At 39.9% G+C, this 26,909-nt stretch overlaps 1 protein-coding gene and 1 pseudogene across 1 annotated transcript in view; both read right to left on the bottom strand.

Annotated features, from left to right (window-relative positions):
• MIPOL1 (mirror-image polydactyly 1) overlaps positions 1-26,909 on the bottom strand; it is a 347,233-nt gene that overhangs the window by 249,755 nt on the left and 70,569 nt on the right. The window contains exon 8 of the mRNA XM_066344523.1: positions 24,397-24,526. Within this exon, the coding sequence (XP_066200620.1) occupies positions 24,397-24,526 (130 nt within the window). The remainder of the gene's footprint in view (positions 1-24,396; positions 24,527-26,909) is intronic.
• Positions 26,160-26,284, bottom strand: LOC136377716 (U2 spliceosomal RNA; annotated as a pseudogene).

Here is a 26,909-nt window from a genome sequence, read left to right as displayed (position 1 = left end):
AAACATCCTGCTTTATATAAGCTTCTTCTACAAAGAACTGTGAAGAAAATCACTTATTTTCACTCAATTAAAACAAAAAGTAGAAAAGTGCAGGATAACAGAAATTTTAGTTACTTATAATCATGTAAAAGCATTTGAAAAACATCAGGGGCATTCAAACATCAGTTATTGTTTGGCCAAATATGGCTTTAAAGGAAGCCATAGGTACTGAGAAACATTTACCTTAATGTTGTTCTTTTTCAATGAATAAGACTAAGTTAACTATGGCAATTGCTAAAAAAGATTCAACTAAAATTTTTAAACTTTATAATTAATTTATTAAACTTGATAATTTACAAATAGATTTTTTAAAATTAATTTTTTAGAGAGAGGAGAGAAGGGGAAAGAGAAAGAAAAGGGGAGGGAGGAGGAGAGGGAAGCATCCACTCAAAGTAGTTTCTTCTTGTATGTGCCCAGGGCTTCAAACCGGTGACCTCAGCATTCATGGTTGACACTTTACCAACTGCGCCACCACAGGTCAAGCAAACTTAATCATTTAAAAGGTAAAAAGATACACTAAAATTAAACATTTAGACTGTTGGTAGATTACTGTCAACTTCTGCAAAAAATAATCTCGTTCTCAAGATTATAAATCTCCCTTTTCTGTTTCAAAAATTACATATAATCAGGAAGAAAATAACTATATGTTCCAAATAATCAACAAAACAAAAAGTGTATGAAATTCCTATGTGAAACATAAGATTATTTTCAGACACTGCAATGTGAGGAATTATTACTTTAACAGAAGCATTTCAATGTTTTAATTAACACCTATTAACAGGACATGGTTAAGATACTTGTATGCAATCTAACATTAAATTTCCCTACCAATAACTAAAATTTTTAAAAATTAAAATACAATTTTTTTTTATCAAAGGTTATACTAAATCTTTGGCACACAAATTTAGCATTCAAACTATATTTGTGATTTCCTTTAGAAGTACATAATACACAATGATTGACCATTTTGCTGATGAATGGATTTGAATTGTGTCTGTAAGTGGGGCAGGTCTGACACAGAGCGTGTGAATGAGTAAGTCAACCACTGATCATCTGGGTCTCAATTTTGCTTCACTCAATTACACTTTAAAACTGAAGTCATTTGGAGAAAAATAAAGCTTCAATAAAAATAAATGACTCATTAATTTGGGATTTGAAAATTTATATAGAAACAAAGTAACTTTCAAAACAAATAAACCTGGAATGAGAAAAAGCCATTATAAATGCATTTCTCTATTTGTATGCATTTAAAAATCTAAAAAATACTTGTCATAGAAATCACAGATCAACTGCATTATAATTTAGTCTCAATTAGCTTACAGAGAGAGGGATCAGCAAACCTTTTCTGGAAAGGGTCAGGTAATATTTTAGGTTTTGCCATATGTTCTCTGTCACAGCTATGAAACTGCCACTGTAGCACAAAACCCTCCCAGTACTGTGTACATGAACAGCTGTGGTTGTCTTCCAATGACACTTTATTTACTCTGGCCTGTGGTGGTGCAGTGGATGAAGCATTGACCTGGAGTGCTGAGACTGCTGGTTCTAGACCCTGGGCTTGCCCGGTCCAGGCACATGTGAAAACCAATGACGAGTTGCTCCCCTTGCCTTTCTCTCTCTCTCCTCTCTCTAAAAATCAATAAATAAAAAATTTAAAAAAATTCTATTTATAAAAACAGCTAGAAGGCTGATTTTGTACCACAGGTCCTTTCTTTGTGGATCTCTAGTACAGAATATTGAAAAATGAAACCAGATTTTTATGTTAATACAGTATAAATGCTAATTCAGTATATTTGATACATTTTTCTGAGCTGGATCATTTACTATCTAAAGATTAATCCTCGACATCAGAGAAATGGTGCCATGAGGAGCGCTACCGATAAATCTCCCCAAAATTTCAACAAGTTCTTCAACCAGAGACAGAAAAATTTATCCTTGGAGCAACTGGAAATCCCACACGCTGAAAATGAAGGTATGATCCAGCGAAAAATTGACTAAATATATAATCAACCCTGAAGGAAATAAGACGGAGAAAGGATCACTCCACCTTCCTCACTAACCTGAGCAAGGGCTGCTTTCACTTGGAACTGAGAGAGAGTGGGGACTAAGGGTGTGGAGGGAGCCGGGCTGGCACACAGATGTCCAAGCCAAGGAAAGAGTGTGCCTGCTGCAACTCAGCCCACGCAAGCTAATGCCCGCACCGGACCCAGCAAAGACAGGCGGGCAGCAGCCGTCATTAGCCCTGATATCCTGGTCGGCGAGTGCAGATAGTGTGCGAGAGGTTGCTCCTAGCGCCCCAGGAGTGGGTGTCCGTGTTCCTGGACAGAAGGGCTGGGTCAGAGGCCTTTGCGTGGGCTGTGACCAGAGTCTCGGTCACAGGGATCAGTCCCTGAACCCTGAACAGCGCCGGTGTGCAGGGAGTGTGCGAAAGTGAACTTCCCTACACCCAGACTTCTCTGGGTGGGCGGGGCGCCTCACCCAGCCATTCAAGCTAACATCCCTGGGAAGAAAAAAATACCAAAGTGTTAGGAGGAGGGGCGCGCAAGCAGCTTGCAGTCTGTCTCTGGAGCAGATCTGCGGATCCAATCACAGAAATTAGCTTAACCCACAGTCTGCTCACCTCCTAACTGACCAACTCAGCTCTAACTGACAAGATCTCTCTCAGTTCAGTGATCTAAGACAAGAGGCATGATATTTTTTAGTACCTCTTGCTATGCACGTAGGAGTGGGGGCAACTTCTGATTGGCAGAGCTTTCATACTCAGGGCTGTGCACTAAAAAGAGGGACTTGGCAGCTTTTAAGACCTCCTGTTCTGCAGGCAGTGACTAGGGTATCTTCTTCCCAGCCAAAACAGGTTAAAAAGTGCAAAAGCCTGGGGACAGTGGTCCCACAGAGTGCTGAGGCATACTGGACACGCCTAGAGGTGCACAGAAAGGCACCTTGAGAGCAATTGGCTCCCAGCCCCGCCTGATTACGCTGGCAGCTCTGACTGACAGAGCCTTACCCAGACAGAGCCCTGTGCTGAGTGGGAACAGAGTGGGGATTTGCCAGCTCTTGAGTCTTTTATCTTCCAGGCAGAGGCAGCAGGAACCTCATAGCTGGAACATCAGGCTGCTAATTCAGGAAGGAGAGACTAGAAGAGAGGCTCCGGGAAAATGGACTCTCTCATTGTAAGAGCCTGCAAATGCTAACAAGCCTCAACTACCAGTGAGACTTAAGCCTAATATATGACATCGCCATAGAGACTTATCAATTGCAAATCTCTACCTAAGCATGCCACAGGGGCAGAGCCTGGGGTACAGAGTCATCGACCAGGAAGAGGGAGAAGAAAGAAAAAGGAAAAAGATAACATCTCAAAATCAAAAAAAATCCACAGATTTTATAACTTTTTCCATTCTTTTTGTTTCTTTCATCTTCTTGTCTTTATTATTTTTTTTTGTTCCACCTTGGTCCTTTTATTTTCTGCCTGACTATTCTTTCCTCTTCTTGAACTACAATACCCATAAGTGTTACATTTCCCATTTTCTTTCCTTTCTTCTTCCTTTCTCTCTATAAGGGTTAACTCCAAAACCCTTAACTCTCTCTATCTCTCTTTTTGTTCTTTTTTCTTCATTTCATTTTTCCCTTTTTCTTTCTTTTCCCTATTAGTTTCTTCTTTTCTCCTTTACTTTTCCTCTCATTCAATCCTCAATCACAAACAAATTATTTTATTTGGGACTCAAATTTTTTCTTTGTGGCATTTTGGGTGCTTTCTACTTCACTTTTTAACTCATTAGCATTCCTCCCAACTCCGGCTCTCCATTCTATCTAGTTTTTGCTCCACTTAATAAAATAGTAATTTTTTTTCCTTTCTCCTGTTTCCCTCTAATCCCTCTCATTATACCTCTTAGTTGACCATCACTTAAAAGAAAATCATTTTATTCTTGACCCAAATTTCTTTTTTTTTTTTGCATCTTTGTGGGTCCCTACCTCCTTTTTTGGCCCTTTATCACTTCTCCCCAACTCAGGCCCTCCGTTATAGATACTTCTTATTCCATTTAGCACAATAAAATTCAGTTTATCACGATATTTTCTCAAGGAGGAAGGGAGAGGAGAAGAAGAAAAAAAGGGGAAATAATAAATTTTCTTTTTTTCCCTTTTTTTTTTTACCTTTTAATCTTTATTAATTCTCATTAGTGCTATCAACTAACCACCCACAGATGCCATTAAGAAAAAGGAAATTGAATATCATGGATACAAAAGACAGAGATGTAGCACAGATAAATGAGGAAAAATCTATGAAGAAAAAATTTAATATATTAGAAACCTTGGATCTAAATGACAGAGAATTTAAAATAGAAATCCTAGAAATACTCAGAGATATACAGGAAAACACAGAAAGGCAATTTAGGGAGCTCAGAAAACAACTCAACAAACACAAAGAATATATTACCAAGGAAATTGAAACTATAAAAACAAATCAAACAGAGATGAAAAACTCAATCCATGAACTAAAAAGTGAGGTAACAAGCTTAGCTAATAGAACAGGCCAGACAGAAGGTAGGATTAGTGACAAAGAAGACAAGCAACTTGAGGCACAATAGAGAAGAAAAGAGAGACTGAAAAATTTTAAAAAATGAGAAAGCCCTATAGGAATTGTCTGAATCTATCAAAAAGACTAACATAAGAATAATAGGTATATCAGAAGGAAAAGAGAGAGATAATGGGATGGAGATCATATTGAAACAAATAATAGACGAGAACTTCCCAAGCCTGTGGAAAGAACTAAAGCCTCAAATTCAAAAAGCAAACAGAACATCAAGTTTTCTTAACCCAAACAAACCTACTCCAAGGCAAATCATAATGAAATTGGCACAAACCAATGACAAAGAAAAACTTCTCAAGGCAGCCAGGGAAAAGAAGAATACAACATATAAAGGAAGGCCTATTAGATTATCATCGGAATTCTCAGCAGAAACTCTACAAGCTAGAAGAGAGCGGACCTCAATATTTAAAGTCCTGAAAGATAGGAACTTTCAACCAAGAATACTATACCCATCAAAGCTATCCTTCAAATACGAAGGAGAAATAAAAACACTCACAGATACAATAAGATGAGGAAATTTATCATTAGAAAACCCCAACTCCAGGAAATACTAAAGAAATTTTTCCAACCGGATACAAAGAACAAAACAAAAGAAAACCATAAGTAAAAGTTCCACCAAGAACACAATAAAACCAAATTTAAATTGTAACAACAAAAACAAAAAAAAAAAGGAGGGAGAGGACGGAGATTAACAGTAGCAAAGGACGATGGAGTGCAAAAGTACTCATAAGATAGTGTACTGCAATGAATATAGTAGGTACCCTTTTCATTACTTAATGGTAACCACTCTTGAAAAAACCACCACAGAAGCACATAACTTAAAAAAGGTAGCAACAGAGAAAACAAGTATGAAATACAACCAAACAAAAACAAATGATAGAAAAACAAAAGAGAAGAATCAAACAAGATACAAAACAGAAAGCAATATATAAAATGGCAATAGGGAACCCACAAGTGTCAATAATTACACTAAATGTAAATGGATTAAACTCACCAATTAAAAGACACAGACTAGCAGAATGGATTAAGAAAGAAAATCCAACTGTATGCTGCCTACAAGAAACACATCTAAGCAAGAAGGATAAAAACAAATTCAAAGTGAAAGGCTGTAAAACAGTACTCTAAGCAAATATAATAAAAAAAAAAAGCAGGTATAGCAATACTCACATCTAATAATGCTGACTACAAGACAGCAAAAGTACTCAGAATCAAAAATGGTCGTTTCATAATGTTTAAGGGGACACTGAATCAAGAAGACAGAACAATTCTTAATATATATGTACCAAACCAAGGAGCACCAAAATATACAAGACAGCTACTTATTGACCTCAAAACAAAAACTGATAAAAATACCATCATACTTGGAGACCTCAATACACCACTGACAGCTCTAGATCATTCATCCAAACAGAAAATCAATAAAGATATATGGGCCTTAAACGAAACAATAGAGCAACTGGATATGACAGACATCTACAGGACACCTCATCCCAAAGTGAAAGAGTATATATTTTTCTATAGTATACATGGAACATTCTCAAGAACTGACCATATTTTGGGCCACAAAATTAACATCAGCAAATTCAGAAAAATCGAAATTATACCAAGCATATTTTCTGATCATAAAGCCTTGAAACTAGAATTCAACTGCAAAAATGAGGAAAAAACCCCACAAAAATGAGGAAACTAAACAACATACTTTTAAAAAATGAATGGGTCAAAGAAAAAATAAGCGCAGAGATCAAAAGATATATACAGACAAATGAAAATGACAATACGACATACATATCTGAATCTCTGGGATGCAGCAAAAGCAGTAATAAGAGGGAAGTTCATATCACTTCAGGCCTATATGAACAAACAGGAGAGAGCCCAAGTAATCCACTTAACCTCACACCTTAAGGAACTAGAAAAAGAACAAAAATACAACCCAAAACCAGCTGAAGAAAGGAAATAATAAAAATCAGAGCAGAAATAAATAAAATAGAGAACAGAAGAACTATAGAAAAATTAATAAAACAAGGAGATGGTTCTATGAAAAGACCAACAAAATTGACAAAACCTTGGCAAGACTTACCAAGGAAAAAAGAAAAAGGACTCATATAAACAAAATCCAAAATGAAAGAGGAGAAATCACCACAGACATCATAGATATACAAAGAATTATTGTAGAATACCACAAAAACTATACGCCACCAAATTCAACAATCTAGAAAAAATGGATAAATTCCTAGAACAATACAACCTTCCTAGACTGAGTCATGAAGAAGCAGAAAGCCTAAACAGACCAATTAGCAGGGAGGAAATAGAAAAAACTATTAAAAACTTCCCCAAAAATAAAAGTTCAGGCCCAGACGGTTATACTAGTGAATTCTATCAAACATTCAAAAAGACTTGGTTCCTATTCTACTCAAAGTCTTCCAAAAAATTGAAGAACAAGCAATACTTCCAAACGCATTTTATGAGGCCAACATAAACCTCATACTGAAACCTGACAAGGATGGCACAAAAAAAGAAAACTACAGATCAATATCTCTAATGAATACAGATGCTAAAATACTAAACAAAAAACTGGCAAATCGAATACAACAACATATTAAAAAAATAATACATCATGATCAAGTGGGATTCATCCTAGAGGATCATTCAACATAAGTAAAACAGTTAAAGAAATACACCATATCGCTCTGGCCGGTTGGCTCAGCGGTAGAGCGTTGGCCTGGCGTGCGGGGGACCCAGGTTCGATTCCCGGCCAGGGCACATAGGAGAAGCGCCCATTTGCTTCTCCACACCCCTCCCCTCCTTCCTCTCTGTCTCTTTCTTCCCCTCCCGCAGCCAAGGCTCCATTGGAGCAAGGATGGCCCGGGCGCTGGGGATGGCTCCTTGGCCTCTGCCCCAGGTGCTGGAGTGGCTCTGGTCGCGGCAGAGCGATGCCCCGGAGGGGCAGAGCATCGCCCCCTGGTGGGCAGAGCGTCGCCCCTGGTGGGCGTGCCGGGTGGATCCCGGTCGGGCGCATGCGGGATTCTGTCTGACTGTCTCTCCCCGTTTCCAGCTTCAGAAAAAAAAAAAAAAAGGAAATACACCATATCAACAAAACAAAGAACAAAAACCAAATGATGTTATGAATAGATGCAGAAAAGGCATTCGATAAAATACAACACAACTTTATGTTTAAGACACTCAACAAAATGGGTATAGAAGGAAAATATCTCAACATGATAAAGGCAATATATGATAAACCATCAGCCAACATCATATTAAATGGCATAAAACTGAGGACTTTCCCCCTTAAAACAGGAACAAGATAGATTGTCCACTCTCTCCACTCTTATTTAACATTGTGCTAGAAGTTCTAGCCAGAGCAATTAGACAAGTTAAAGAAATAAAAAGCATCCATATCGGAAAAGAAGAAGTAAAGGTATCACTTATTTTTCTTTTTTTTTGTATTTTTCTGAAGCTGGAAACGGGGAGAGACAGTCAGACAGACTCCCGCATGCGCCCGATAGGGATCCACCTGGCACGCCCACCAGGGGGCGATGCTCTGCCCAACAGGGGGCGATGCTCTGCCTCTCTGGGGCGTCCCTCTGTTGCGACCAGAGCCACTCCAGCGCCTGGGGCAGAGGCCAAGGAGCCATCCACAGCGCCCGGGCCATCTTTGCTCCAATGGAGCCTCGGCTGTGGCAGGGGAAGAGAGAGACAGAGAGGAAGGAGAGGGGGAGGGGTGGAGAAGCAGATGGGCGCTTCTCCTGTGTGCCCAGGCCGGGAATCGAACCCGGGACTTCTGCACGCCAGGCCAACGCTCTACCACTGAGCCAACCGGCCAGGGCCAAAGGTATCACTTTTTGCAGATGATATGATCCTATACATCGAAAACCCCAAAGACTCCAAAAAAAGATTACTAGAAACAATAAGTCAATACAGTAAGGTCGCAGGGTACAAAATTAACATACAAAAGTCCACAGTCTTTCTATATGCCAACAATGAAACATCAGAAAAGAACTCAAAAAAATAATCCCCTTCACGATTGCAACAAAAAAAATAAAATACTTAGGAATAAACATAAAGAATGTAAAGGACCTATTTAACGAAAACTACAAAGCATTGTTAAGGGAAATCAAAATATTCAATAGATACAATTAGATGAAAAAATGTTTTGTTCTTGGATATGAAGAATAAATATAATCAAAATGGCCATATTACCCAAAGCAATATACAAATTTAATGCAATTACCATCAAAATTCCAATGACATTTTTTAAACAAATAGAACAAAAAATAATCAGATTTATATGGAACTCTAAAAAACCCCGAATAGCCAAAGCAATCCTAAGGAAAAAGAATGAAGCTGGGAGCATTACAATACCTGACTTCAAACTATATTATAGAGCCACGACAAATTAAAAAAAAAAAAAGGTATTGGCATAAAAATAGACACTGAGACCAATGGAACAGAATAGAAAGTCGAGAAATAAAACGACATATATCATATATGGTCAAATAATTTTCAATAAAGGGGTCAACAACACACAATGGAGAAAAGAAGGCCTCTTTACGAAATGGTGCTGGGAAAACTGGAAATCCACATGCAAAAGAATGAAACTCGACTACAGTGTGTCCCCTTGTACTAAAATTAATTCAAAATGGATCAAAGACTTAAATATAAGACCTGAAACAATAATGTACATAGAAGAAGACATAGGTACTAAACTCATGAACCTTGGTTTTATTTTTTTTTTTTTTGTATTTTTCTGAAGCTGGAAACGGGAAGAGACAGACTCCCGCATGCGCCCGATAGAGATCCACCTGGCACGCCCACCAGGGGGCGACACTCTGCCCCTCTGGGGCAACACTCTGTCGCGACCAGAGCCACTCCAGCGCCTGGGGCAGAGGCCAAGGAGCCATCCCCAGCGCCTGGGCCATCTTTGCTCCAATGGAGCCTCAGCTGCAAGAGAGGAAGAGAGAGACAGAGAGGAAGGAGAGGGGGAGGGGTGGAGAAGCAGATGGGCGCTTCTCCTGTGTGCCCTGGCTGGGAATCGAATCCGGGACCCCTGCATGCCAGGCCGACGCTCTACCACTGAGCCAACCGGCCAGGGCTCATGAACCTTGGTTTTAAAGAGCATTTTATGAATTTGACTCCAACGGCAAGGGAAATGAAGGCAAAGATAAATGAATGGGACTATGTCAGACTAAGAAGTTTTTGCTCAGCAAGAGAAACTGACAACAAAATAAACAGACAACTAAATGGGAAATGATATTTTCAAACAATAGCTCAGATAAGGGCCTAATATCCAAAATATAGAAAGAACTCATAAAACTCAACAACAAACAAGCAAACAATCCAATAAAAAAATGGAAAGAGGACATGAACACACACTTCTCCCAGGAAGAAATACAAATGCCAACAGATAGATATATGAAAAGATGCTCACCTTCATTAGTTATTAGAGAAATGCAAATCAAAACTGCAATGAGATACCACCTAACACCTGTTAGATTAGCTATTATCAACAAGACAGGTAATAGCAAATGTTGGAGAGGCTGTGGAGAAAAAGGTACCCTCATTCACTGTTGGTGGGAATGTAAAGTAGTACAGCCATTATGGAAGAAAGTATGGTGGTTCCTCAAAAAACTGAAAATAGAACTACCTTATGACTCAGCAATCCCTCTACTGGGTATATACCCCAAAACTCAGAAACATTGATACATAAAGACACAAGTAGCCCCATGTTCACTGCAGCATTGTTCACAGTGGCCAAGACATGGAAACAACCAAAAAGCCATTCAATAGATGACTGGATAAAGAAGATGTGGCACATATACACTATGGAATACTACTCAGCCATAAGAAATGATGACATTGGGCTATTTACAACAAAATGGTTGGATCTTGATAACATTATACGGAGTGAAATAAATCAGAAAAAAACAAGAACTGCATGATTCCATATATAGGTAGGACATAAAAACGAGACTAAGAGACATGGACAAGAGTGTGGTGCTTATGGGGTGGGGGGAGGAGAGGGAGGGAGAGGGGAAGGGGGAGGAGGAGGGGCACAAAGAAAACTAGATAGAGGGTGACGGAGAACAATCTGACTTTGGGTGATGGGTATGCAACGTAATTGAATGACAAGATAACCTGGATATGTTTTCTTTGAACATATGTACCCTGATTTATTGATGTCACCCCATTAAAATTAATAAAAATTTATAAAAAAAAATAAAGCTAATGATGTTAAAAAAATAAAGATTAATCATCAAAAAAAGTGATTTTCAGAAAGTTAATTTCGGTCCTACAATAAGTATATCACTTACTTTATCATTTAAGAGAAAACATAAAAATCAGACAAAAACATAGCCCTTTAGAAAAAGGAAGACAATATAAAATAGTTATACAAAGCATTCAATTTTCTATATAAAATGACTTCTTAGGTTTAAGGTTTACTAACAGCATGTACAATATATATAGCTTTACTGGTTTAATAAAAACTTAAAATAATAGTGTTATATGAAATACAGAGGAGAAAGTATAAATTACAAAGCATTAATATAAGGTTTAGAACTATACACAAGAATTTCTACGTTTTGTAAACTCTAAATTATGCCTACAGTAGTCTAACTAGACATAGTCATGATAATTAGTAAGAATTTTGCTGAAGTAAATGTCCATGGGCTCAAGTTTCAATTGATTTCCTATATCATGCAAATTCTGACTGACAACCTTGCACTCTAAGTGAAAAGACCCATGCATGAAATGTCACATTTCTTGATTTATTCCTAAATCACTCAATATCATGTCTTTTGTGTCTTTCCATTCTGAACCTATTGTCATTCACCTTGTTCAATAGGAAAAAGCTAAACTGTGACCTCATATGATAAAAAGAACTAGTGATCTGCTAATCAGAAAGTTCTGGATTGTTCGTTTTTATTCTGTCCCATTTTGGCCCTGGCCGGTTGGCTCAGCGGTAGAGCGTCGGCCTGGCGTGCGGGGGACCTGGGTTCGATTCCCGGCCAGGGCACATAGGAGAAGCGCCCATTTGCTTCTTCACCCCCACCCCCTCCTTCCTCTCTGTCTCTCTATTCCCCTCCCACAGCCAAGGCTCCATTGGAGCAAAGATGGCCCAGGCGCTGGGGATGGCTCCTTGGCCTCTGCCCCAGGCGCTAGAGTGGCTCTGGTTGCAGCAGAGCGGTCCCCCGGAGGGGCAGAGCATCGCCCCCTGGTGGGCAGAGCGTTGCCCCTGGTGGGCGTGCCGGGTGGATCCCGGTTGGGCGCATGCGGGAGTCTGTCTGACTGTCTCTCTCCGTTTCCAGCTTCAGAAAAATACAAAAAATAAAAAAATAAAAATAAAATAAAAAACAACTTAACCCTGTATCTACAAGTATTAGCAAACTGGATCCAACAATATATGGAAAAAGTCATACACCATGATCAAGTGGGATTTATTCTGGGGAGGCAAGGCTGGTACAATTTCTGCAAATCAATCAATGTGATTCATCACATAAACAAAAGGAAGGAGAAAAACCACATGATAATTTCTATAGATGCAGAAAAAGCATTTGATAAAATCCAACATCCGTTCATGATCAAAACTCTCAGCAAAGTGGGAATACAGGGAACATACCTCAACATGATAAAAACCATCTATGACAAACCCACAGCCAACATCATACTCAATGGGCAAAATTAAAAGCAATCCCCTTAAGATCAGGAACAAGGCAGGGGTGCCCCCTTTCACCGCTCTTATTCAACATAGTCCTGGAAGTACTAGCCACAGCAATCAGACAAGAAGAAGAAATAAAAGGCATTCAAGTTGGAAAAGAAGTAAAACTATCATTATTTGCAGATGATATGATATTGTATATAGAAAACCCGAAAGTGAAAAAAAAAAAAAAAAATAGAAAACCCGAAAGTCTCTGTCAAAAAACTACTGGACCTGCCCTGGCTGGTTGGTTCAGTGGCAGAGCGTCGGCCTGGCGTGCAAAAGTCCCGGGTTCGATTCCCGGCCAGGGCACACAGGAGAAGCGCCCATCTGCTTCTCCACCCCTCCCCCTCTCCTTCCTCTCTGTCTCTCTCTTCCCCTCCCGCAGCCGAGGCTCCATTGGAGCAAAGATGGCCCGGGCGCTGGGGATGGCTCCTTGGCCTCTGCCCCAGGCGCTAGAATGGCTCTGGTTGCAACAGAGCGACGCCCCGAGGGGCAGAGCATCGCCCCCTGGTGGGCGTGCCAGGTGGATCCCTATCAGGCGCATGCAGGAGTCTGTCTGACTGTCTCTCCCCGTTTCTAGCTTCAGAAAAATACAAAAAACCCCACAAAAAACAAAAAAAAACTACTGGACCTGTTAAATGAATTTAGCAAAGTGGCAGGATATAAAATTAATACTCAGAAATCAGAGGCATTTTTATACGCCAACACTGAACAGTCAGAGAAATTACGGAAGCAATCCACTTCACTATTACAACCAAAAAAATAAAGTACCTAGGATTAAATTTAACCAAGGAGACTAAAGACTTGTACTCGGAGAATTGTAAAACATTGATAAAAGAAATCAAGGAAGATACAAACAAGTGGAAGCACATACCCTATCATGGTTAGGAAGAATAAACATTATTAAAATGTCTATACTACCCAAAGCAATCTATAAATTCAATGGAATACCAATTAAAATACCAATGACATACTTCAAAGATATAAATCACATATTCCAAAAATTTATATGAAACCAAAGAAGAACACAAATAGCCTCAGCAATCTTCAAAAAGAAGAATAGCCCTGGCCGGTTGGCTCAGTGGTAGAGCGTCGGCCTGGCGTGCAGAAGTCCCGGGTTCGATTCCCGGCCAGGGCACACAGGAGAAGCGCCCATTTGCTTCTCCACCCCTCCCCCTCTCCTTCCTCTCTGTCTCTCTCTTCCCCTCCTGCAGCCAAGGCTCCACTGGAGCAAACATGGCCCGGGCGCTGGGGATGGCTCCTTGGCCTCTGCCCCAGGCGCTATAGAGTGGCTCTGGTTGCAACACAGTGACGCCCTGGAGGGGCAGAGCTTTGCCCCCTGGTGGGCAGAGCGTCGCCCCTGGTGGGCGTGCCAGGTGGATCCTGGTCGGGTGCATGCGGGAGTCTGTCTGACTGTCTCTCCCTGTTTCCAACTTCAGAAAAATACAAAAAAAAAAAAAAAAAAAGAAGAATAAAGTTGGAGGTATCACTCTTCCTGATATCAAGTTATACTATAAAGCCATTGTACTCAAAACAGCCTGGTACTGGCATAAGAACAGGCATATAGATCAATGGAACTGAACAGAGAATCCAGTAATAAACCCACAGCTCTATGGACAACTGATATTTGACAAAGGAGGTAAGGAAATACAATGGAGTCAAGACAGCCTCTTTAATAAATGGTGTTGGGAAAATTGGACAGCTACCTGCAAAAAAATGAAACTAGACCACCAACTTACACCATTCACAAAAATAAACTCAAAATCGATAAAAGACTTAAATGAAAGCCATGAAACCATAAGCATCTTAGAAGATGCTTACATAGGCAGTAAGCATCTCTTGGAGCAATATATTTGCTGATTTATCTCCACAGGCAAGTGAAATAAAAGACAGGATAAACAAATGGGACTATATCAAACTAAAAAACTTTTGCACAGCTAAAGACAATAAGAACAGAATAAAAGGACAAACTACACAATGGGAGAACATATTTGACAATACGTCTGATAAGGCGTTAGTCAAAATTTATAAAGTACTTGTAAATCTCAACACCAGGAAGACAATCCAATCAAAAATGGGAAAAAGAAATGAATAGACACTTCTCCAAAGAGGACATACAGATGGCCAATAGGTATATGAAAACATGCTCAACATCATTAATCATTAGAGAAATGCAAATTAAAACCACAATGAGTTATCACCTCCCACCAGTCAGAATGGCGCTCATCAACAAAACAACACAGAATAAGTGCTAGTGAGGATGTGGAGAAAAGGGAACCCTCCTGCACTGCTGGAATGCAGACTGGTGCAGCCTCTATGGAAAACAGTATGGAGATTCCTCAAAAAATTGAAAATCAAACTGCCTTTTGACCCAGCTATCCCACTTTTAGGAATATACCCCAAGAACACCATAGACCTACTCCAAAAGGAGAAATGCACCCCCATATTTGTGGCAGCATTGTTCACAATAGTGAAGATCTGGAAACAGCCCAATGTCTGTCAGAGGACGAGTGGATTAAAAAGCTTTGGTATATATATACTATGGAATACTACTCAGCCAGAAGAAATGATGACATCGGATCATTTACAATTACATGGATGGACCTTGATAACATTATACGGAGTGAAATAAGTAAATCAGAAAAAAACTAAGAACTATATGAATCCATACATAGATGGGACATAAAAACGAGACTCAGAGACATAGAGAAGAATGTGATGGTAAGGGGGGGAACGAGGGGGGCAGGATAAAGGGGGGGTGGGGGAGGGGAGGGGCACAAAGAAAACCAGATAGAAGGTGAAAGAAGACAATTTGACTTTGGGTGAGGAGTATACAGCATAATCAAATGTCAAAATAATCTGGAGATGTTTTCTCTCAGCATATGTACCCTGATTTATCAATGTCACTGCATTAAATTTAATAATAATAATAAAAAAGAGTGGGAAAGGCTTAGTCCTAAAACCAAGCCCCAGGCTACAAGGATCCTGCCTGTCTACAGCCCGTCCCCAACACACATTAGTATCACCTGGGAGACGGGCTTCCACGTGGGCAGCGCCATTTTTAACAAAGTGAGCATAATATATCAATATTTTATCTGCCCAACACATGTGAAGTACTGAGAACAAGAACGGCATGAGGATTCTCAATAGCAATACTGAAGACTGGACAGCAGTGGAGCAATACCTTCAAATATTGCGGGAACATCATTTCCAGCCTAGTATTGTACATACAGGCTCTCCATCAAGGGAAAGAGTAGAATAAAAAACATTTTAAGTCATGAAAATTTGTAGCACTTTACTCCCTGTGCGCTCTTTCTCAGGAAGCTACTGGAGGACAAAAGAAAGGGGAAGATGGCGTTCACCATGGTGAGGAGTTCTTCAAGGAGAGAGTCAGGGAGATCCCAGGGAGATGATAGAGAGAGGCCCCAGGGAACAGCTGTGCTGTGAGCCTGGAAAGCTACCAGCCAAGACTGGAGCAGGAAGGCAGAGGTCTGGAAGGAATGCTAGGGCAGGAAAAACAGAAGGAGGAAGAAAAAATGAGAAATTAGCTGCAGTGTTTGACAACACTGAGAGAAGTTTTGTAGTTCTGGCAGCATGGTTAGGAATGAATTCGTTCTCAGTACACAGAAAACTAAACAAATGTAAAAACAAGGCAATTTCAGACTCAGAGAGAATATAAATACTTGTACAGTAAAAAGCCTGACCAGGCGGTGGTGCAGTGGATGGAGTGGCAGCCTAGGATGCAGACAGTGGTGGGATTCAAATAATTTAACAACCAATTTTCTGCCCTAGTGACTGTTTTAAGTATAAAAAAATATACCAAAAGGTAGTTTATTTCATGCATAGACTACTTAAATAAAAACAATAAAAAAGGTATACAAAACTAGATTATAAGAAAGTTTTAAAATATTAATGAAAAAATATTAAATAATACCTGACAAAAAAAAACAATAAAACTGCTATTTAAGATAAAGAAAAAAGAAAAGAATGAATTAATAAATTCAATTTTGGATATGCTAAGTTTGAGTTGCCAGTGTAAATCTGAGCTGGACAAGTCTTATAATGTGATTGACTGACTCTTTGAGCCAGTAGTTAACCAGTCAGATTTATTTTTTTCTTTACCTACAAAGCATGACTACGACCCATGCCTCAAGGAGTTACTGTATATATATAAAACTGATTTGTTATCTTTATCAGATACAGTTGATTTTTTAAAAGCAATACAATTTATTTAGAAGCAAATTACATGAGTAACATTGGCAATCAGGTGACAAGATTTATGATCATAAATTTCATGTAAATATATTGTAGAACTATGTGACAGTTGACAAACTGAATGCAATAGTACTTGCAATTCCCAAAGAAGAGTTCTCAAGTTATAATGGAAGCATTACTGAAATTAGAAAAAACAGGTTATCAACACTGAAAAGTATGTTGAAAAACATGGCCCTCACTGGTGTTTTTATAGATACAAACTAACTGTAAAAGGTATATGGAAAGACACAGGTACAAGAATAGCGAAAACAATTCTATAGTAAATGAGCAAAATTAGAGAACTGACATTATCCAATTTCATGATTTACTATAAATATTTAGTAATCCAGACTGTGTGGTATTGGCAAAGACATACAGATCAATGGAATCAAATAGAAAGTCCAGAAATTAACTCACACAAATACAGTCAACTGATTTTTGACTAATATACAAAAGAAGTTTTATGAAGAAACAATAGACTTTTCAACAAATGACGCTGGAATAAATAAATGTGCACATCTGAAAACAAAAACAAAAGTCCTTCATATGTACCAATCCCTTACACAAAAATTAACTTAAAATTGAGCACAAATCTAAATATAAAACATAACCTTTATAACCTCTAGATAGAAGAAAATACTAGAGAAATATCTGTGTGATCTTAAAAATAGCAATCAGTAATCTTTAAACTCAATACCAAAAGTACAATCCATGATAGAAAAAAATCAATTAATTATAGTTTGAGAAACTTATGTTTTGCTAAACACACTGTTAAAAGAGTAAAAGAAAAATTGGAGATTCTAAGAAAATATTTGAAAACCACGTATCTGATAAAGCAGTGGTCCCCAACCCCCGGGCCGCGAACTGGTACCGGTCCATGGGCCATTTGGTACTGGTCCGCAGAGAAAGAATAAATAACTTACATTATTTCTGTTTTATTTATATTTAAGTCTGAACGATGTTTTATTTTTAAAAAATGACCAGATTCCCTCTATTACATCCGTCTAAGACTCACTCTTGATGCTTGTATCGGTCACGTGATACATTTATCCGTCCCACCCTAAAGGCTGCTCTGTGAAAATACTTTCTGACATTAAACCAGTCCGTGGCCCAAAAAATGTTGGAGTCCACTGTGATAAAGGACTTACTGTAAAAAACAGGGTGGGGCAAAAATAGGTTTATAGATATTCATATGGAAAATAATACAACAAATAATAAAGATTATAGGAATAAACTCTGTGTTTTTGTGTTTTGAGTACTCACAATGGAGCAGGGTGGGAGCCAGGTTTCTTACTGTTGGTGACAAAAATTTCACATAAAAAGGGGGGAAAGCTAGAATAAGCTGGATTAGAATCAGAGACATTAGTATAAATTTAGGGTTAGCTTAATAAAGATGAGTAGATATAAAATTACAGTTATGTGTGTGTACACACACACATACATACATACATACATATATTTCCTAGTTCTTTCTTCTGATTGGGCCTAGAAGTAGTCACACCCAGCAACAATGAGCACAGCTGGCACCTAGATCTTGGTTTCCAATACCATTTTGCAATTAAAGGAATCAGGGCTCCTTTTAAGAATGGCTGACTCCCAGGCTAGAGGTTAGGATCGGAGGTAGGACACATCCCTATAAAACATGACCCTGGAGCATCCTGAAGTGCCAGAAAACAAGAAAGGGCTCAAAAATAAAAAGGATGAGTATATGTCAAAGGGATACAGACACCAACTGAAAGAGTTTCCAATGGCCAAGGTGGAAAGTTCCAATCAACAAAACAAATAACATAGTATCATATTACAAATGAATATAGAGTCTACATTGACAAACATACATACATAAATAAATAAGGGAGAAGAGACAGCTCTCTAGTCCCGAGAGTTATGTAGACATTCTTCCCTGGGGAAGCAGAGTTCTATTACCTCCTTTCTCCTCCTTCCTTGAATATGGGCTACATATCAGTGATTTGCTTCAAAGTGTAGAGTATGAAAGGGGAATCTGGGTAAGTCCCTTCACAGTGGAGAAACTCTGCAAGCTCCATCTTGGCTAGGTGATCAATATTAGCATCATCAGTTGTAAGTTATGTTGGTGACTTATAACCTTGAAATAGAGTGATGAGAACGGCACTTCACTCCTGTACTTTCTCCTAAACAACCAATACCTCAGTCTATGAAATGAAAAACACTTCATCCAAACTCAAATTGAGACATTCTATAAAACAGTTGACCATTACTCCTGAAAACTTTCAAAGTTATCAAAACAAGGAATTTCTGAGAAAATGTCACAGACCAGAGAAGGCAAAGACATAGCAACTAAATGTATATAGAATCCTGGATAGCAACCTTGAACATAAAAAGGACATAAGAGAAAAATTAGTGAAATCTGAATAAAGGGTAAAATTTAGTGAAGAGTTACGTACAATGCTGCTCTCTCCCTGTGACATGTATCACAGCATGTAAGACGAGGGAAACTGGGTGAGGGTTAGGCTGGAACTCTCTGTACTCTCCTTGGAACTTTTCTGTAAACCTAAAAGTATTGTTTTTTAAAAAGGTTTTCTTTTGGCCCTGGCCAGTTGGCTCAGTGGTAGAGCGTCAGCCTGGCGTGCAGGAGTCCCGGGTTCGATTCCCAGCCAGGGCACACAGGAGAAGCGCCCATCTGCTTCTCCACCCCTCCCCCACTCCTTCCTCTCTGTTTCTCTCTTCCCCTCCCGCAGCCGAGGCTCCATTGTTGCAAAGATGGCCTGGATGGCTCTGTGGCCTCTGCCCCAGGTGCTAGGCACTAGAGTGGCTCTGGATGCAACAGAGCGATGCCCCAGAGGGGCAGAGCATCACCCTCTGGTGGGCATGCCGGGTAGATCCCGGTTGGGCGCATGCGGGAGTCTGACTGCCTCCCCGTTTCCAGCTTCGGAAAAATGAAAAAAAAAAAAGGGGGGGTTTCTTTCGTTTTTGTGTTTGTTATTTTTTCTACACAGAGAGAGTCAGAGAGAGGGATAGATAGGAACAGACAGACAGGAATGGAGAGAGATGAGAAGCATCAATCATCAGTTTTTCGTTGCAACACCTTAGTTGTTCATTGATTGCTGTCTCATATGTGCCTTGACCACAGGCCTTCAGCAGACCGAGTAACCCCTTGCTTGAGCCAGCGACCTTCGGGTCCAAGCTGATGAGCTTTGCTCAAACCAGATGAGCCTGCGCTCAAGCTGGTGACCTCGGGGTCTCAAACCTGGGTCCTCTGTATCCCAGTCCAAGGCTCTATCCACTGTGTCACCGCCTGGTCAGGCATCGTTTTTGTTTTTGTTTTATGTGAGAGAACGGGAGATAGTGAGACAGACTCCCACATATGTTCCAATCGGGATCTACCCAGCAACCCCAATCTGAGGCTGAAACTCGAATCAACCAAGCTATCCTCAATGCCTGTGGTCGACGCTTGAACCAAATGAGCCACTGACTGCAGGAGAGGAAAAGAGAAATGGGGAGGAGGAAGGGAAGAGGAGCTGATGGTTGCTTGTCATGTGTGCCCTGACCAGGGATTGAACCTGGAACATCCACATGCCAGGCTGATGCTCTATCCATTGAGCCAATTGGCCAAGGCTTAAAAAAAATGTTTACTGGGGAAAAAAAAAAGCCCAAGGAAAAGGGATAAAGTAAGAGTTGAACACAGAAATCTATTTACCCTATCATATAAACACATGAATGAGTAAAAATGAATCAAATAGTAAAGAAAGTAGGACATTATGGAGTAATTTTTTAAAGTACGGACAGTGTAGAGGATGGAGAAATGATGATTTTGGCCAAGTTCACCATTTCCATATTAAAAAGAGGTATCAGAAAAGAGAACTCACCAAATCCTGAGAATTTTTCACTAATACCACACAGCTGAGAAATAACCTGAGACACCAAAGAGTTGAGTAGATAGCCCAAAGAAAAGGAAAGAAAATACTTCCTGAGCAACAGCTTGCATTGCTAAAGAATCTTTATAGAAGAAGCAAGAATCAACAGAAGTGGCCGTTTTCTACCATGCTGTGGAGTAAGTCAAAGTCCCAAAGTAGTATCTAAGGAATTAGGGTATACACAAGACCAGGTAAAGTGCAGACACCAAACAAAACCCCATAAGCAGAGAACAGAACCTCCAACAAAAGGGGCACACGGCGTCAGGCAGGACTTTTTAACTTCTATTCCCATCTCATTGCCCTATCCTCTGGTTGACAAACTGCGGCTCGCGAGCCATATGCGGCTTTTTGGCCCCTTGAGTGTGGCTCTTCCACAAAATACCAATGTGGGCGTTACCTCGATAAGAAATGTACCTACCTATGTAGTTTAAGTTTAAAAAATTTGGCTCTCAAGCCCTGGCCGGTTGGCTCAGCGGTAGAGCGTCGGCCTGGCGTGCGGGGGACCCGGGTTCGATTCCCGGCCAGGGCACATAGGAGAAACGCCCATTTGCTTCTCCACCCCACCCCCTCCTTCCTCTCTGTCTCTCTCTTCCCCTCCCACAGCCAAGGCTCCATTGGAGCAAAGATGGCCCGGGCACTGGGGATAGCTCCTTGGCCTCTGCCCCAGGCGCTAGAGTGGCTCTGGTCGCAGCAGAGCGACGCCCCGTAGGGGCAGAGCATCGCCCCCTGGTGGGCAGAGCATCGCCCCTGGTGGGCGTGCCGGGTGGATCCCGGTCGGGCACATGCGGGAGTCTGTCTGACTGTCTCTCCCCGTTTCCAGCTTCAGAAAAATACAAAAAAAAAAATACAAAAAAAAAAAAAAAATTTGGCTCTCAAAAGAAATGTCAATCATTGTACTGCTGATATTTGGTTCTGTTGGCTAATGAGACCACTGCCCTAGGGCTACATAGAAATGTGGCCAAAAAGCAGTATCTAGCCAAGAAGTTGCAGCTCAGAGAAGAAGACAAATAATGTCAAATAATATGAAATGTTTATCAAGAAAAATTCACTTGTACCATATAAAAAAGAAGAGCATGAGCTGTAATCATGAGCAAAACAGAGATGACATGTCTTACCTCAAACACGTGATAAAATACCACATAAAAGACATAAAGACCATAATAAAAGGCAACACCAGTTGGCTCAGTAGTCAAGCAACAACCCGGCTTGTGGATGTCCTGGGTTTGATTTCCAGTCAGGGTACACAGAAGCGACCATCTGTTTCTCCAGCCCCCTTCACTCTCTCTTTCTTCTTCTCCCACAGTCAATGGCTTGAATGATTGCAAGCGTGTTGGCCCTGGGTGTTGAGGATGGCTCCGTGGAGCCTCCACCTCGGGTGCTAGAAATAGCTTGGTTGCGAGCATGGCCCCAGATGGGCAGAGCATCAGCCCTAGATGGGGGCTGCCAGGTGGATCCTGGTAGGGGAGCATGCAGAAGTCTGTTCCCCTATTTCCCCTTCCATCTCTCATTTGGAAAAGAAGAAAAAAATGCTTATACATTTTATAGCTGAGAATCAAATATTGTTTAATTGAAACACTGCATGTTTCCAAAAGTTGAAAAAAGATTGATGACTACAAAACCTTAAGGTTTTTCACTCTCTTTTCTTAAATTTTGATTGCTCTTTAGGGAATTAATACATCTTATTGAGAGAAAATATTGTATGAAGTTCAAAAATTTATTCAGTTCCACTTCCATTAACTACTACCCTTAAATTATTATATAGCGCTTGCTACGAGTCAGGTACTTTTCAAGAATTATTAAATCGTTTAGTCTTTAAAACAACCTTTATAAAACAGACACCATTTATCCATTTTGAAGGCAAAAAAAATAACCCAAAACTGAGTCCCAGAGACTCAGCTAGGAAGCAACACAGCAAAAATGTAAACACAAATGCCTGGATTTTGAATCTGTGCTCTTAACCTCTACACGACAATGTCTCAAATAAAACAGCATGTAGAGAATGATTTGATTTTTACTAAATTAATTCGATGTATGTACCCACTCTGCCACCAACTACCCATCCTTCTATATAATAATGTTTAAGTATACAAGCAAAGAGAAATGTTTGGAATAATGTTTCCCTATTAAGATAGTTATTTGGGAGAAAGCAGTATAGAATTTAGGTTAAATTTTTTGTTCCTTTAGTTCTATTATTCAATGGGTGTAATGCTTTACACTAAGTCTCTATAAGCCCCCCCAAAGATGAAGCCATTAATTAATCTAAACAAAAACAAACCACATTACCTAATCACAACATAAATACTGTCATGTTATTTAATGACCTGTCTCCCTAATGAACCATGTTTTGATTGGGGCTTTATTGTGATCTCACACAAAGCCTAGCACAATGTTGAGCAGAGCAAACACACAATAAGTATATTGATGGGTCATAAATTATTAATTACTAAATTTTATCTATCTTACAAGTAATATATTTCTAGATGCTATAGGGCCTCTAACTAAAGTGAACCCTTTATAATAATATCATTTGGAAGCTTAAAAAAAAGTCAGACTATCAGGTTCCACTCCAGACCTATGAATAAGAATCTCAATTTTAACAACATTGCCCAAGTGAATGGGTGCATATTAAAATGGTGAAGTACTTATTTCTAGGGCTCTGTTTCCCTAACTGTGATCCATTATTTACCTCTATTAGAATCCTCTGGGTTACTTGTTAAAAATGGAGATTTTCAGGCTCCATTCCATTTCAGGTGTGACTAAAATTTAAGAGTCACAGCTAAAAGAAGTAAAATGTAGTGAAGAATAGAAATGAGCATATTAAGCAGAGAACAGTGAAAGAACCCAGGTAGCTGCAATATGGTCAAGAAAATGATAATAAGAAAGAGGGAAGAAAAAAGAAGTTCCAAAGAAAGGTAAGTAAGGACACTGACAACAGAACTATAAAGAAGTAAAGAAAATAACTGTTCTTGAAGTCTTGTGCATATCTTTTTTCTCGCTTTCTCTTTTTCTTTTGCATGAGTAACTGCTATTCCTGACATGCAAACAACAGGTCTAAAGTTTTAAACTGTGGGGATATGGAATTTACAATTTTAACATACAAAGATCAGAAACATGCCTGACCAGGTGGTGGTGCAGTGGACAGAGTGTCATGCTGGAACGCGGAGGACCCAGGTTAAAAACGCTGAGGTCGCCTGACCAGGCGGTGGTGCAGCAGATAGAGCACCAGACTAGGATGCGGAAAACCCAGGTTCGAGACCCCGAGGTCACTAGCTTGAGCATGGGCTCATCTGGTGTGAGCACACACACATAAAAAAAGCTCACCAGCTTGGACCCAAGATTGCTGGCTTGGGGTTACTTGGTCTGCTGTAGCCCCACGGTCAAGGCACATATGAGAAAGCAATCAATGAATAACTAAGGTGTTGCAATGAAAAACTGATGATTGATGTTTCTCATCTCTTTCCATTCCTTTCTGTCTGTCCCTATCTATCCCTCTCTCTGACTCTCGCTCTGTCTGTTAAAAAAACAAAACAAAACAAAACCCTGAGGTCACCGGCTTGAGCATGGGCTCACCAGCTTGAGCATGGGGTTGCTGGCTTGAGCGTGGGATCACAGATGTGACCCCATGGTCACTGGCTTGAGCCCAAAGGTCGCTGGCTTAAATAGGGGTCACTTGCTCTGATGCAGCCCTCATGTGTCAAGGCACATATGAGAAATCAATCAGTGAACAACTAAGGAGACTAAGGAGCCGAAACAAAGAATTGATGCTTCTCATTTCTCTCCTCTCTGTCCCTATCTGTCCCTCTCTATGTCTCTACCTCTTGTCTCTGTTACCAAATAAACAAACAAAGGATCGGTAACATACGCAACCACCATATAATGCATGCACTTTATGAATGCTTCAAGTGTCATATAGTTTTTAAATGTATACATACATTTTTAGAGACATTTCCATATGCTTGGCTCGTGCAACTGCTTCATCTCTCTCCTCATTGGCTAACTGTAGTCGGGACATAATAGCTTCATCACGTTTCCTCTGTGCAAAATACACCTCTTCAACCAGAGCTACCAAAACATACGACCCGTCATTAACGAAAGAAAATAAAGGAGACATGCATACTTTTAGCAAAAAAAAAAAAAAGCAAATGTTTATTTTATTCAACTAAATTGGTATCAATTACTCGGTTAAGAAAACATTATTCTTAAAAACTACTAGAAATATACCATTTCATACCCATAAAACCAAAAATTAAAAGGCCAGATAATAACAAACATTGTGAGCTAGTGCAATAAAGAAAACTCTCACATATACTGCAAATAGGCATATGAAGTTCTGCAACCATCAGGAAGAATTTGACAATGTTTGTTACAGTTTAAGATTTACATAACCTGTACCTTGACAAATCTACTGTTCGGTACGCACCCTACAGAAACTCTTGGACATGTACACATGGAATGTGTATAAAAATGCTTATTGCAGCATTATGTAACAGCCAAAACTCAGAAGTAACCCAAATGTCCAATAACAGGAGAATGAATAAATAAGCCACATTACATTCAAAATGTAATATGATCCAGCATTTAAAATGAATTTACTATAAACAAAGAGACAAATCCCCCAAATAAAACTCTGACAAAAATAGGAACTTGCAAAGTAAGACAACTCTATCTATTATTTATGAATGGACATAATTAGTAAATATATTAAAACAGCATGGAAATGATAAACACCAAAGTCAGGATGGTGGTTACCTCAGTAGGATGGTGGAAGGACAGAAAAGGACATGGGATTAAGGAAGAAGGGGCAGAGTTGTGAGGCTTCAGCACTGCATGTCTCCAGAAGCACCATTTATAGAGATTATAACACAAATGAAACCAACTAGATTTCTTTTTAGGTGAAAGAAGGGGAGATAGTGAGGCAGATCCCCATATGTGCCCCGATGGGGATCCACCTGGCTACCCCAAGTGGGGCCGATGCTTGAGCACCAAGTTATTTTTAGTGCCTGAGGCTGACTTGCTGGGACCAACTGAGCCATCCTCAGCACCAGGGGCCACGCTCGAAACGATCAAGACACTGAACTATGGGAGGCGAAGAGAAAGAGAAGAGGGAGAGGCATGGGAGAGAGAAGCAGATGGTCACTTCTGTGTACTCTGGCAATTGACACTGGGATATCCATATGCCAGGCTAACATTCTATCCATTGAGCCACCAGATAGGGCAAACTTGTGCGGCGCTATATAGGGAGCTTTGATTTTATCGAAAATTGTCATTTCTCAAGTATAATTTCTACTTGAAATCTTATATAACTTTTAAAATATACTGTGATGTTAGACAAAAATGGGCTCAGATACTTGGATTACCGAACCAAATTTTATTTACACTGTCAAACTACAAAAAAAATTTAGAAAAGTTGTTTGAAATGCTTGCTTTCTGAGTTCATAAAACATTGAGCTTCTGCTAGTATTTGTCAGATGAATATGACATTTTAATGTTAAGACATTTTTGCATTACATTGTATGTGGTAGAGAAGAAACAAACACTAAGTCACCCCTCAGTATCTGCTGAGGACTGGTTCTAGGGACTCTGTAGACACCAAAACCCTCTGATGCTCAAGGCCCTTATAAAAAATGGCAGTGTTTCAATATAACCATGCATATCAGTCCCACAGTAGGGTATGCTTACACAGTACTTCATTTGCATGGATTTACCATAGTGCTTGATGTATAGCAAACTCAAGTTTTGCTTTTCAGAACTTTCTGGGGATTTTTTTATAGCTGAAAACAGATACTACAGTTGATCTTAGCCAAAAGGCTGAAAAGCGATGTGGGGCTTTTTTTTTTTTTTTTTTGTCATTTTCTGAAGTGAGAAGCAGGGAGACAGAGAGAAAGCTCCTGCATGTGCCGGACCAGGTTTACCTGGCATGCCCACCAGGGGGCGATGCTATGCCCATCTGGGCATTGCTCCAACACAACGAGAGCCATTCTAGTGCCTGAGGCAGAGACCATGGAGCCATCCTCAGTGCTCGGGCCAATTTTGCTCCAGTGGAGCCTTGGCTGCAGGAGGGGAAGAGAGAGTGAGAAAGGAGAGAGTGAAGGGTGGAGAAGCTAACGGGCGCTTCTCCTGTGTGCCCTGGCTGGAGACTGAACCTGGGACATCCACATGCCGGGTCGACGCTCTACCGCTGAGCCAACTGGCCAGGGCAATGGAGGTTTTTTATTTAAATATTTTTTATCTGTGGTTGGTTGAAAACAAATGCAAAACCAGTGGATTTGAAGGGCCAACTGTATTATCTTTTGCATAATAGAATATAAAATGGAACATGAAATGGCAAAGCCAAAGCCAAAACCACTTCCAATATATTGAACCTAAGTGAAGAGAAATATTCATCCATCCATCCAGCAAATGTCTATTAAGCTTCTGTGGCAATCATCTATTGAGTTTTAAGGAA

The sequence above is a fragment of the Saccopteryx leptura genome, chromosome 6 (genome assembly GCF_036850995.1).
Source record: "Saccopteryx leptura isolate mSacLep1 chromosome 6, mSacLep1_pri_phased_curated, whole genome shotgun sequence".
Lineage (NCBI taxonomy): Eukaryota > Metazoa > Chordata > Mammalia > Chiroptera > Emballonuridae > Saccopteryx > Saccopteryx leptura.
This window is presented reverse-complemented; position numbering and strand designations above follow the sequence as displayed.